At 38.5% G+C, this 14,815-nt stretch overlaps 1 protein-coding gene across 1 annotated transcript in view; it reads left to right on the forward strand.

Annotated features, from left to right (window-relative positions):
• Positions 1–14,815, forward strand: part of CDH2 (cadherin 2) — a 121,772-nt gene that overhangs the window by 69,732 nt on the left and 37,225 nt on the right. Inside the window, exons 3-4 of the mRNA XM_072852577.1 lie at positions 11,611–11,837; positions 13,684–13,830. Coding sequence (XP_072708678.1) covers positions 11,611–11,837; positions 13,684–13,830 — 374 coding nt within the window. The remainder of the gene's footprint in view (positions 1–11,610; positions 11,838–13,683; positions 13,831–14,815) is intronic.

Genomic DNA, 14,815 nt, shown 5'->3' on the forward strand with positions numbered 1-14,815 from the left:
AAGTTACCACTGGATGTTTCCATTATCCAAGTGCTTGGACCGTGTTTGATTCATATAAATGTTAGAAGTTACTACTATTTTCATCTAGTACCTAGGACTAGTCAAGGATCAGTCCCAGTATACTGATCGCTGTAGGGATAATCCCCAGACACTTTGCAGTCTAGGCGTTTGGAGGGTGATGCTGCATAATCTTTACTAAGAAACTTAGGATGTCGTGACTAATAATTGAAAAATCAAGATTGCATAGAGTACAATACCTCACTACTTCTCAGCAAAATAGTCTTGACTCAAACAGTAATAGGTTAATTGCCCCATCCAGAAATGAATCCTAATGATTCCCTTTAGGAGCCATTATCACATGTAGGGTTTTCATTGAGATATTTATAACTGTAATCTTTGGTCTCGAAGCTCATGTAACTGTTCAACCCAGCAAAAGGGTTCAGAAAGGTAATATCCTGCTCTCGTCCTTAGGCTTTACTAAAAGTTGAATTTTTAGTTCTAGTTCAATCAGTCAAGCCCCTGCCATTTTCAGGCATTTTCCCAATCTAACACAATTTGAATGTCAAGTGTCTTGTGTTTTGCGCTCACAAGGCCCACAGGAAAGTCTAGACAAAAAAAATGTTGCGTTTATCATAGGAAGCATATCTTCTAATATATCAGAAGGTTTGTTCTTTTTCTTTTCTATTCTTCTGTGGCTGGACTGAATCACGGTTGTTAAATGAGAGGCTGCTCAGCCAGGTTTGTCTGTTCCCACCTGGAATAAATTGCATAAATTTGCACAGCATTGTCTTGGCATAGGATCCTAAAGTATGTCTTAATTTTGTGGTGGCTGTATTGAAAGTTGTCTCTTGAATGAAGTCTGTCTGTATCCCTCTCATTGTCTGCATATTGTATCCGAGGTCTATTTTTTTTTCCCTTCCTGTATTAACCCAGGTACCATGTTGTGCTGCTGTCACGCTTGTCTGCATTTTGCGAAGAAAACAGTTTTTATCAGTGTTTTTTCCTAGCATAACACCTTTTTTACTCCTGTCAGTTTTATTACTGTCAATTTGAATTTAAGTGGATTATTTGAGCCTCGTAATTTTGTAATTCCTAGACAGGATATGCAAAGAATGGTAAGTGTTCTTGAAGGAAAGTAGCATCGCTTGAATTTTGACTTAAACTGTGTCAGCTGTATGCAAGTGACCTCATGTTGGTCATTTTAAAGAGTTTGCACTATATGGTGCAGTCAGACGTGAAGCAACGATACTACTTCTGCTTGCAGCTAGTGTTTCTCTAATTTACCTAGAGCCAGGTGGACCTCACACAAAATAAAATAGTAATTTGAAAAGACTCAAGTCTGAGTTCCTGAGTCCTTAGCTCAGACCCAAAGAAGCCAAATTTCTCTTCCTCTCCTGCTTTTCCTTTTGTGCTGTTGAGATTTGGTAACATTGCAACGATGGACAGTTTTCATCTCATTGACGATATGGTTTAGGTAATCAACCAAGAAGACAGAAGTAATTAACAATCATCTGGGAGTATTCACTAAGTGTCAGTCACTAAAAAGTATTTCAGTACTGGATTATTTTTTTTTTCCTGATCGTTGTACTTATTTTAGCTCAAGAGGAAAAACATGTAAATATGTACTCTTTGCTGCTATGTGTAGGACTGAATACAACTTTAAGGTTTCACTATGGTGTTGCAGTGTTTCAGGTGAACTTCCATGGTGAACATTCCAGCAGTGTCAAATGATTCCCTATATATTTATAATTCATTTAAACAGGATGGCTAATACTAGCAGTCCTTCGTTTATTTTTAAGGTATTTGCACACATTTATTGCATCTAGGGGGAATGTGAGGTGTTTGGAGAGATGCTATAAGAAGCTACTGAATGAACAACCCAGGTGATAGAGGTACCTTCCAATACATGAAACTAGGTATTTTCCTTCCAGTTCTCTTGGTATTTCCCCCTCTTTAATGTTTAATTAATTAATGATTAATTAGCACATGACCTCTGCCATATTAAATTATGAAAGTGATACATAGAGGGAGAGAATTCCCATTTAGAGGTTACTTTCACCCACAGGTACTCCCTTATAATGAGATAGACGTATCACCCTAGCTTTTTGAGTCCTCTGCTTTGTTATGGGAAGTACTACTGTGGCCTGGCTGTGAAATACACTGTACTAGCCTGCACCAGTCACCAAGTGCTTTTTTGATTTTTAAGGTCAGATATCTGTGTTTAATAATAATAATAATAAAAACCTGAGGTCTGACTAGATAACATTAAGCTGCCATGGCAACTAGTTTTCTGCCTGAGGCCTACTGGACATGATCCAGTGATAGTATAATCCCTGGGATTTATGATTCTTATTCCTATCTGACACATCAGTGTGAATACTGCTAGGCTCTCTCTGCTCTTCTTCCACCCTGTGTGGCAACTAGTAGGTTTCTTGCCCTTTTTTGATACAAAAGTGCAGTGTTCACGCAAATAGCATATTTTTTCACCATTATCCATTTGGTAAGGTAATGAGCACCCCTGTATTATAGGGTGGTTCTGCTTTGAGATCAGCTGTGCCCGCTGTTTGCCATGGGGATGCTGGTGCAGTTGTGTCCAAGTGTCCGTGTCCAGCTCTGCTGGCTGGGAGGTTCTCCAGGTTCCCCCCAGAGATATCGGAAGTCCTCTTATAGGAAAGAAGTGGCACGCAGAGCTGCTGTGGTAACTTGAGGATGACTAAGGACCTTTTAAAAATCATTTAAAATAATTGCAGCTTTCAAAAATTAGACTGTAGTGTGCCCAGAGGGATGACCTGGTGGCTTTTGTCACTCCCCGACAGTGTTGGACAGACCAGAGAGAGGAAGGGAGGAAAGGAGAGAGGAGAAGCAACGCTGATGTTTGTGGGGGGTCATCACACTCAAATGTGCACTGGTTTATGAAGTTGAAGAGCAACTTTTGGGAAAGATGTCCCCTTTCCCCTTGCTGCATCCATAGATACCTGGGAGGGACTGCAAAATGTGCTTCCAAGTGATGGGTGGTATCCTAGGGTATGCAGCAGAATACAGAATATTAAATGGTCCCGCAACTGTTTCAAGACACTGTTTTTTAAATGGGAAGCAGGAGTGTTGCCGGATCACTGCCATTTTGTCAGAGCTGGGAATTTTTGTTTGTTGCAATGCAATGCAAATAAAACACTCACTTCTGCCTGAGCAGTCCTGTAACTTAATGAGAAAAATCCCTAATTTTATTTAATTTTGTTTCTTTACATGGTAAGAAGCGACGTATAGCCTAAACGTGATATATGCATGCTTTTCCCCTATGTTCTGTTGTTGTTCCTAAACCCCTCTTAGCATGGGGGCTTAAGTCACCATGGAAAACTGCTGACCAGTTGAACTGGTGAAACAGATCATCAGCTCATTTGAAAGTACGTGCCCATTTGGATTTCAGCAAGTCCTGGCTCTTTACAGAAACTCCAGGAGCCTGCATTTTTATTTAGTTAGTTAATTAGTTTATTTTTTAAAAGGCAGCCCTCCAGTGACAGGCTCTTTCTGCCTAGGTGTGCTTGAAGCCTGAGCTGCAGCCTGGGTTGTCAGCCTGAAATTAGTAATGCTTCGGCACCTCTGCACCTCTGTCAGGAGCACAGTTGAAAGAGGGGGCAGGAAACATGGGAGCATCAGGGAATAAAGTAAGTTTAAAAAAACCCTAGAAAACAGAACAGCTAGAGAGAGAGGAGAGGAGGAGGAATAAAGAAAGAAAGAAGAGCTAGAAAAAAACGTGAAACCTGAAGCCTAGAAGGACTTTGGGCCAGGAACAGCTAGCAAAGAGAACATACAAAAGCATCTATTCTCTGTTCTCGCTCTCCTTATTGCTAACAAGGGGGGAGGGGAGGGGGAGAAAAAAAGAATAAGCTAACTTTTTTTTGCATTTTCTAAAGACAGAGTAAGAGGCAAAGCTGCTTATCTAGTTTTTACTAGATATTTAAGTCATTACTGTAGCAATAAAACTGCCCTTTAATTGCTGCACCATAATTGTAGGTATTTGTTTCTTACACTGCTTAAGGTCACATAAAAATGAATAGAAGTAAAAATAGGTTTGTGTTAAGTGCCTGAATTTTGAAACTGTTTTCTTCTAGCTATCTGCAGAGACTGTACTTTCCCTTTAGTCTCCTGGTTTGACTGTTCAGTAGATGTATTTTTTAATTACCAAATTGGATTTTAGCAGGTGTAGTCAGTTGATGCATTATGGGTATAAGAGATTAGTGTTTAATCCCTCTTCTTATTACTCTGTAGATTGGTATACTTGGGAAAGTATTAAAGGTGCATTGCGTACTCCAGAGTATAGAAATGATGTTTATTACCGAATCTTCTTTCAGCTAGCATCATTTAGAAAAAAAGCTTGCACGGAACTCTGCGGGGGCCTATAGGCTCATCTACAGTGAAACTGCCTTAAACAATACAGAGTAGAGGAAAAGGGAAAGAAACCTTTTTGTGTTTTAAAACAAAAGCAGTTGTCGAAATATAAGTACTTCCCCTTCTCAAAGATGCTTATTCTCTTTTCCTGCATTTTATTTTTTTTAAATAAAGACAAAAGGGGTGTCAAAGTGTAGAAGATCTTTGTGTCAGTGAGTGGTAGAGGCAAGGACTGAAAAGGATCAGTGAATCAGATATAATTTGGACTCTGTTTGAGATACCAGTCCTGTGTTTTGCTGATGGCTGGTATTCCCGTTCTGAAAAGCTGCAGAGGCATTTCTATCGAATAGAAAGAACATTATCCCCATTTTCATTCTGGCATGCCTGTTACGACTTTGTTCTGTAAACAAAGAGGATTATGGGAACTGGAAACTAGATGGCATTTTATTAAAGAACTGTGTGAGTCTTTCACTGTGAATGCAAGAATTGGACAGTCTGGTGATAGCTACCTGTGAAAGAAAATACTTTAAAAATAGACTTTAGTTTTTAAGTTAGTAGGGTTTATGAGGAGGCAGTCCTCTAATATAGGACAGAGTATGTGCTGGGCTTTAATATTTCCCATTTGCACCTGCAACAAAATACTTCAAAAAATCTCCAAATGCAATTGTACAAATTACGAATGAAAAATACATGCTGCAGAAATAGGGAGAGGGATGTCTGTGTCCACTGACCTGCTGTTGTGTAGGCTGCCGGATTGCTTTGAAAGTATTTTATTTTAGGAAATGTGCATATTTGTCTGTCTAGAACTAGCAGTCTGGGGAGTGAGGCAGTAAAGAGCATTGCATTGAATGAATGTCAGTTGCAATAACCAGCACAAATTATTTCTACCAGCATATCATACAACTTTTCATAAAAATTTATATCTTTTCTGCAGTAGACTATTCAGCATCTTAATTCCATAGAGTAAAGTCATATATTAGTACTAGGTTTTACGTAATGCCTGCTTTAGATCATTCTGGAACTGCTTTCAGTTAATGAAATAAGTGTACAGTATGAATTAAACCATAACTCTTGCAAATCACTTTTCCTTTTAATTATAGTTTTCCTAACTGAATAGACAAATGATTAAGCAAACAGCACAGCATGGAAATGTGGAAAGTTAAGCTACTGTGAGTCAGATCATGAAACACCTAAAGTTGGTAAATAGCTTGAATGTATCCCCAGATTTATCTCAGTTGAAATTTTTGGGCATGACTCCCCCCCCCCCCCCTGCTTGCGAGCTTCATGGGCTGGCTTTCACTTGGCACCAGATTGTAAAGCTTGTCAAGTCAAGTGAAAATAGGAATTAGAAGCAAGTGGCCATATTTGGCCCTTAGTAAGTGGCAAAACTCCAGTTGGTTTCGTGTGACTCACTGAAGTAGCCTTCTACTTGGCGTGGGCTGGGGTGGCAGAACGCAGTGCTCAGCACAGAGGCGGAGGTTTTCAAAAGCAAATTACTGAATTAGCAGGCTTGCTTTTCAGAAAGTGGTTAGCAGCTGCCTTTTGACAGCCAGGCTTTCTTTTAAAGTGTCGCAGGTCGGTTATTCCAAAAAGGCTCAAAATGAGTAGCGCTTTGAGATTTTTCTGGATGGTCTGGAGTACAGGATAAACTAGTGCATGAATATAAAAGTAGAAATGAAAAGGGAATTAGAAAAAAGAGTAGTAGAACCCATTAGAAACAACACTGCTCTACTGAAATATCTCTAAAGGATATAATGACAAATTGAATTATACAGGTAGGAAAATGTCGTTGTCTAAAATAACCTGATTATATTCCATATTTATTTTGCATCAGCAATTTCTGTAGCTAATTTTCTCAGCTTATAGGTGAGAAGATGACATTTTCCTGGCTGCTGTAGACCACGAATGTATCAAAATCAAAAATTAAATAATGTTTTTAAGCTGGTCTCAGGAAGTTCTAAAATCAGACCCTCTTTAAAAGTGCTGCTGGTAATGGAAAAGGCAAGTTAGAATGTAGTTCAGTTCTTTGTGATTATAACGGTCCACCATGATGTCAAAACCCCACTTCTCTTGAAAGTTACCTATAATTGTAGTAAAGGATGTCTCATGGGCATTTCACATGCCACTCTTAACAAGCCATGAGCTGAAATATGAGCATGTGCACTGTGTTAGTAGGACTAACAGATCACCTTACAGATACAGAAGTAACCAGTCTGAATAAATGACTAATTTATAAAGGAGTTAATTTTTTTTATGTGTTTTAGTGTAGTTTTCAACAGTTTCTCTCTCTGAAAAGTAGGAAGACTTGTTAAATACAGTGTTCTTGGGGAACGTAGTGTTCAGATATTAAGTATGCAGATAGCTAGACAGTTCAAGCAGAATGTTTCCATATAATTTCTCATTCTGTCAAAGGTAAAAGTGGTATCTGGTAGGTAGCTGTATATAAGCTACTTTCTTATTCCATTTATTTAATCTGCTGCAGAGTGATCCTGAGTGGATTAAATACACCTGGGTTTTCCATTTTATGATACACCATCTTAACCGTATTGCTGGAATGCATAATGTTGCCGGCACTTGGAATTTGTTGCAATTTCCATAATGTCCTCTGAGTGAATGTTAGCCTTGAGGTTGATGCTTAGTCATTGAGAATAGCATTCAAGAGGAGTAATACCATTCCACCAAATTTACAGAAGGAAATACACTTTTTTGTTTGTTTGTGTGCATGTGGATGTTCTCTAGAAGTGAATTGGATATTTCCAAAGTGTAGAAATCCAGATGGCAAACTCAACACAACTGTCTTGGGAGCAAAGTGAGTAATGAAAGTTCTGTATTAATATTCTATATTGTACAGGAATATTTTCACAAAAAACTGATGTTAATAATATAGCCAGTTATATTATTCTGTGCTCAGTCCTTGGGTCGAGTAATTCTGGTGTTACTTGCCTAAGATAAAAAGAGCAGAAGCAGGTTGTCAAAGAGTGCAAACCAACATGAGTAGCTGAAAAAGGGGTTTTATTGTCTGAGAAATGGTTCTAGGTAATTGAAGATTACTAGTAAGGTACATGAGGTTAAACATGTATTTTACAGATAGTATGAATCATTCATCTCGTTAGACCTGAATATGAGTGGTGTAGCTCTCTAGTGCACTTTAAATGAATTTGCATGTTTAGTTCTTAATGTTTTGTACACTACGCATGTATGCATATGTTGTAATTACTTCCATGCAGGAGTGTTAACTTGAAAGCTTGCTTTAATACCACAGAGCTGTAGATTTTCATTTTAGAATGTTGTAGTCACAGAGGTTCTCTCTTTTTCTTTTTTAAATAGATTACACTGATCTTGGTTTTTAGGACAAGAAAAGACTCCTAAATTAGGATACTTTTGTCTTAGGGTCTAATGTTTAATAATAATCATATGCTAATACTAAATACAGTTTTTCTTCTGTTTTTAAAAAAACAGGGTCTTTAAGCCTTGTGCACGGCCTTATTTTGAGCATGTGAAGTAATTGCATTTACTTCCATGCATCAAAGCTGGTGTGCATATTATTGTTCTGATAGGACCAAAGGTATTCTCTTTAAAACCAAAATAGTTATATTTCAGATATGATTGAATACTTCCTAGCACTTTCAAATAATATACTTAGAAATCTTTTAAAAAGCAGATACTTTTCAGAAGGTGCAGAAGATACTCAAAAGAGAAATATTTAAAAATCAGTGAGTTGTTACAGATTGTGAGATACTCATGTCTGATCATTTATGTGGAGAGTGTTACTAAAAAGCAGTAAAATAAGATACTTGATGACTCTTTCTATTGCATATAAAGTGACTAGATGCTGTATAGTATATCTGGTTAAGCCTTTTTAAAATGAAAAGAATCCATACGATTGATCTGTCAACAGAAAATGACTTTTGGAAAGCATGCCTCCCTTCCGTGTGGTTGTTAGAAAGAATATGGTTGGTATAAACAGTCATTATTCTCAGTGGAAAAAAAAATCCTGTCGCATTTTTGCAAAAATCTTTGCCTAAAAAGCTACAGTCAGAAATCACTCTTTGTTCATACCAATTGAACACTGAAAAATTAAGCAAAGTGATCTAAATCGAATTTACAAGACCGACAACCGTGCAGCTGGGGGGAGAGTAGCTACTGCATAACCTGTACTCTGTCAAGGTAATTTAATTATGGATGGTTATACTTGAGTATAATTTGTAAAGGTGTGCTCCTTGCAAAGGGAGAATAATTCTCACAAAGCATTGACAACTTCATACATTTTTACCAGGATACTGTCAAAGGAAAGGGATTTTCATTGAATCTCATAATATACAGTCGCCTGGAGGAGGAATATCAATGAAGTGGCTAGCAGGGTGGTTTTTTCTTGGAGTTTTTTGACTACTGGAGTCTACATGTAAGAAGATGGGGGGGAAAGAAATGCTCTTCTTTATGAATTTGAATATATAAAAAATTAATATGTTACTGTGCAATAGTTGGGAAATAGTTTTTTATAAAATATTGTTGTGATATCTTAGTCTTTTGGACCATAATGACTGTACTACTCATTTTAAATTTCACCTTTTTGAAAAACAGTAATGATCAAAGTTTAGATTAATATTCATTTTCTTTCCCACTCCCTACTTTTCAGAAGTAAGTCTGAGAAGAGCCAGAGGTGAATCTGGCTCGTTCTTCGTCCTTTCAGTCAAGACACTCTTTTGAAGAGCAGATTTAGAGAGCAGCTGTAGCTGAGATGAGAGGTCAGCAGAGGCACAGAGCTATGGGATATATTGCTGGCTGTTTTTTTTCCTTAGTCTCTTAATGTGAACTGTTTCTAACTGAGAGTTTTGTTTGTGAACAGAGATGATGCTTGGAGGAGGCACAGCTTTCTCCATGCCTGGGGTATGGGTGGTCTGTGCCTCTGAACCCAAGTACCAGCAGCGCTGTTTGGTAGTCCAGTCATTAAGTTTTTAAATCATTAGATGTAGTGACTTTTTGTGCTAAACACCTCTTTATTTTTGTGCTAAACAATACAGAATATCCAGCTCTGAAGGTTAATCAGAAGAACTCTGAAGGTTAATCAGAATCTGAAGGCTAATCAGAATTACAGAATTAGGACTGTGGTAATGATGTCTGGGTACTGGTATAGTTGTTTTAACTGGTAGTTTTATATCCTTGGCTTAGAATTGTGCATTTTCTCAGCTGGCTGTTGCGTTTCAGCATACCGTCACGGTAAGCTGACTCAAGCCGCGAGGCTCGGTGTTGAAAAGTGTGGGAGATTGCTTGGGTGGTTGACATCTGGGAGGTGGACACTTCTGCCTGTCAATTTTCTCCTCCAATGTGAACGGCAAACCAGAGGTTCTGTCACCTTCTTCTTGCAGACCTGTAGTCTGTAGATCCATAGGAAAGGAAGTCAGTTGTACTTCATGGAGCAGGTAGGATGGACCTGAGGAGCAATAGGGATTGCCTAGAGAGTATAATATATATGGAAGCTTGTGTAAGAGTCTGAGTATTTATTAGCATTTCAGTGAAGCACTCTCGCTGCTAATGAGGGAGACCTGAGGCAACATCTACAAGGAGGGCTGCAGGAGGAGCCCTAGCAGTGAGGCTTCAGCCTTTTACCCAGGCAGATTTGTTCTTCGTGGGTTCAGTGCTTTGTGGGACCAGGCATGCTCTTCTCCCCGAGGTGAGGCTGGCCTTTCATGGAGGGAGACCCTCCAACTCTGCGAGCCATCTGGAAAGAGCAATATCCCTGCCCAGCCCAGCAAGATCAGTATTAAGAAGGTTGACGTTTTATCATTTATTTTGAGGAGTGCTGTGCTTTGTCTCATTTTTGTACACGACGGACCCTTTCAAAGAAGTACTTTGTACAGTCTTTTCTGTCAGGAGAGGGCAAAGCGGGGATTCTGGATAACTGAAAGGGTACAGTAAGAAACAAATTTTATATGTCATCTGAACATCAGCTTGGTCTTTGAAGTTCAAATACAAAAAGGTATGATTCTTCTTCTCAGTACCTTCCTGGAAACAGTGCATTACAGAAGAAAGCATATGATGGATGACATTTAGTAGTGATTTTTCTTGAGAGGGACCTTTAGGTTTTGAAGCTAAATAGTTTGTGCATGGTTTAGCACAATATAAAAAGTCCAATAACTGAAATGAGGCATAAAGCCTCATTTCATCTTCATCTTCACTATGTGCTTTTCAGCACAACCTTCATAATGATGTTTTGCACTTCTATTGCCCATACAATCAAAATATTTCATAATGCTTTGGAAACATTAAAGAACAATCGTTGGTTAGAGAAGCAGACTTTCATTTTTTACCTACTATTATTTGCAGTAACCCAGAAGATAAGTGGTAGTGAAAGCAATTGGGTAAAGAAAGCAGCAACCTGTTATCAGTTCTGTTTTGTGCACTTCACATCATTATCTATACAATCGGTTTTACTGACTTCTTGTTCCAATGTGCATCTTTCAGACAGGATGAAGGGAAGGAGGGGGGGAATTAAGCAAGAATGGGTAACTCCTAAGTAGATGAATGGACATGTGTGGTACATGAAATAGCTTTAATTAAAAAAAAAACAAAACAAAACAAAGTGAAGTCTTTAACTTAGATTTTCTCTGTGAGGTAAGTATTTACTGCTGCCTCTCTCTTGTAGATGAGGGATGAGGAAACTCATGCCCAGAGCTCATAAGTGATGAGATGATCTGAGATGGTAACAGCTGAATCGCAGGCTGAGCTGGGGACAGAAGTTAATCTCTGAACGGACTTCTGGGTTTCTGCCTTACCCTCCTTGGCAGAGAAAGTGCTGGAAGCACAGTTGTGTTTACAATTATGGTTGCAACGTAATTAAGTTTGTTGAGTTTTTTTAATGAATTGACTTGACTGGATCTTTGTGAGGCTTGAGGTGCAAATCCCTGCAGCCATTCCACTGGAAACCGACTGAAATGCAGCACAGGACATGGAAGGAAATGGTTTTCTTGCTGGGCAGATGGGTCTTTGGGAGGGAGGCAGTCTTTCTAGGGTTAAAAACTCTGCCTAGCAGCCCACAGAAGGATATCTCTGTTACGTGGACTGACCCCTAAAGTACAAGTCTTAACTGATAATTGCATGTGATAATAGCAGCAACAAGTTAAGTCTTTCTGCTTTTGAATATTTGTTCTTAATGCATTTTATGTCACACTGAGTTCAAGTGGGCTGCTTTTTCATTTTTTGTTCTTCATTTTGTGTCTTTTACAGTGAGGTTTCGAAGCTGTGATGGAAACAAAAAAATACACTTTGGAAGCAGTGAGCCAGGAGATTTCAGAGTAGGTGAAGATGGTGTCGTCTATGCAGAGCGAAGCTTTCAACTTTCAGCAGAGCCCACAGAGTTTGTCGTGTCTGCTCAAGACAAGGAAACCCGGGAAGAATGGCAAATGAGAGTGAAGCTAACCCCTGAACCAGCCTTTGCAGGGGCTTCAGAAAAGGTAAAACAACAACTAAACGCAGCCTGTATAAATGTATTTCTGCAAACAGGCCTAAAAACAGGGACTTGGTTCTGTCTGTCGTGTACCTTTCCATGAGGCATTTTATTAAGGGACAACTAGTGCATGCAAAGCTGGAGCCTCAGAAGAACGTTTTTTATAGCCTGTTACTCTGTAGCTTTGCTAAGGCATGGAAAGGCATGCCTGTTTAAGTATATAGGATTCATTTATGTTTGAGCTTTTTTTTTTGTATAGTTTGAGATTTATACCTGAATTTAAATCGGACATGGTCATTTCTTTATTTTAAATTGCTTGAAAGTATTACAGTATTTATTCCAGCAGTTAAATATAACCACAAAATAAAAAAATTCGTGCTAGAATGCATCAGTCACGTTTATTAGATGGGAGCTGTAGATTTACAGCAGTAGTAGGAAAGCATTTCTGGCAGGGAATATTGGCTTTGTCTTGTCCCTTCATAATCAAATGGAGATTGTAAATTATTCATGATTCCAGCACTACTTAGTAAGGAAGATAGTCTCCCTCTGCTGGAAGCTGCCATAGGATAAACCATGTACTGTAACAAAAATCAAAGCTAGCAATATACAAATAACAATGCATTTACTTTAGGAAAACAGTATTAGGTCTACTACCTTTTTCTGTTATATTACTTGCTGCCTGCTGTTTCTTACCTTCTCTTACAAAGTGCTTCGTTCAGTAATAAAGAAGAAAATTTATTCATAGATTAACATACCTGTAATAGGTACACATTAAAGATTTAAGCATAATGTCAAAATAGACAGTGTGGTTATGAGAGACATTTTTCCTGAGAACACACTGGAGACCAACGCTGTGTAATCCTCAGGTTTTTGTTTGCTTACTTGATGATTGTTTTATATCTTCTAAGGCATGTTTTTAACAAAGGAAATGTTGTCATTTTGTCTCTGGAAGTAGAGTAAAAGAGTAGATGCTTAGGTATGCCAGGGCATGCCCTGTTCTTTCCAGAGATCCAGTTCAGGCATCGTTGCCATCAGCAGAATGTAGAGTAGTGGAATCTGGCCTTCAGTTGGGCATCTGTTTTTACTCTGTGGCATATTTGATTATATTTTTTTAAATAAGTTTTTCTCTTTTAAAAGATTTGGAAAAAGTTTTTGTCACCCTGTCTCTACCCTTAAGCAAGCTAGCATAGCTATCTATATGTGTGGTGGCATCCAAAGGCTGAAATGAGTGCAGATATAGAAGGGAATAGGAAGGGAATGTTGACAGCCAGCAGAGATTAATGCCCAATGTGCAAAGTGGGTCATCTACTGCATCCATCATGGCTGACATAGGTTTAAAATAATTACAGCATTAATTCTATGGGATTTAATAGGGTCATAAATATTTGAAGCATTCCTTACCAGTATGTATTAAACTTCTCTTGGAACTCAAATTATATTTTAGCACACCCAGATCTAAATTTAATGTACAGTAGCACATTACCTGAACTGAAGTTCTGGCTAATGAGAAATACATAAAGGCATAATATTAAATTCTGCAAAATATTAACTACTTTTCAGAAAGTGCAGAATAGTTTACACAGTAGTGCCATGTTATAAATGGTTTATAATCCCATTTCTCCTCCAACTTGAATAAGGAAAAAAGAAAAGGAGTTCTTAAAATTTTGCAGTGCAGTGGTAAATAATACTGGTTATTTTCATACTGTGCTGTGAATGCAAATAAAATAGTTCTGTGAACACAGAGGAAAGACAGCCTTTCAGTCAAGTGTGTAATTGTATCTGAGTTATTTTATAATGTCTACTAGTAATTCTCCTTCTAACATGTGCTTAATTTTATCTTGTACCTGGGAAAGGACCAAAAGAAAATTGAAGACATCGTATTTCCATGGCAACAATACAAGCACAGCAGCCCTCTGAAGAGGCAGAAGAGAGACTGGGTTATTCCTCCAATCAACCTACCAGAAAATTCCAGAGGACCTTTTCCTCAGGAATTAGTTAGGGTAAGGAAGTTAATAGAAATGTGGTTTCAGTGTCCTTCAGAGAGCTCTTTTAGAGATTTTGTGTGAATGATGTCTTGTTCATAGGCCAAATGTTTATCAGAGTCTTTTGGGCTGGTTTATGTTGCTGCCTCTGTGCATATTGGGCTGGGCTGCATTTACTAGGTTTTTTTAAGTTGTCCGTATGCTCCTGTACTGGTGGAAGGTGACCTTGGTTTGGGTGGTAACTACTGTGATAACTTCCTTAACTGATTATGAGGCTCTCTGCCAGTTCAGGAGTTCTCCAGTCTTCTGCACTGTAGTTTTCTACCTGGGGAACGGCGTGGGGGTGAGCGGGAGGAGGAGTGCACCAGGAGGCAGGAGGAAGCGGGGTGTGATGGGGTGAGGACACTAGGTGCTCCGTAGGACTCAGCAGCACAGATGTGGCTGTTGCCAGGAGCCCAGCACAGGAGAAGGCTTCCAGTTGTGGTACTGGTCAGTCATGATGAACTTGTATGAGGATTTGTTGGAACTTGGTAGATCATTAGTCCAAATTGATAGGATATAGTTTTGCTCTGCTTTGTTGATGTGCATGCTGGTGATTCACCTGCTCACAAATGCACTGACCTTTAATTTTTTCCTTGGAAGATGAGACCAAAGTTCAGTCTTTAAATAAAAACAGCAAGTTTCTAAAGGGCTACTGCCAGAGCAGAAGAGCATCTGTAGCTTTGGTCTGGCAGGAGGAGGGAAAACAAACAAAACAGACTTTTAATTTCTTATGTAGTTTTATGATAGTATATGTTTTCTCTAGGATCTAAACAATTCTGTTTAAGGTAAGAATACTTACTTGTTTTGGTGTAATACAGTTCATCCTATTATGAGAAATAAGCAGGGATATTTTTATGTTCCTGAAAATTCATTGACCAGCTTTCTGACAAACAAAGATTGCAGTTGAAAACCTCAAGCTTTATACTAACTTTATATCATTTCCAGAATAATTATTTTTACA

Source organism: Ciconia boyciana, chromosome 2, assembly GCF_034638445.1.
Source record: "Ciconia boyciana chromosome 2, ASM3463844v1, whole genome shotgun sequence".
In the NCBI taxonomy this organism is placed as follows: Eukaryota; Metazoa; Chordata; class Aves; order Ciconiiformes; family Ciconiidae; genus Ciconia; species Ciconia boyciana.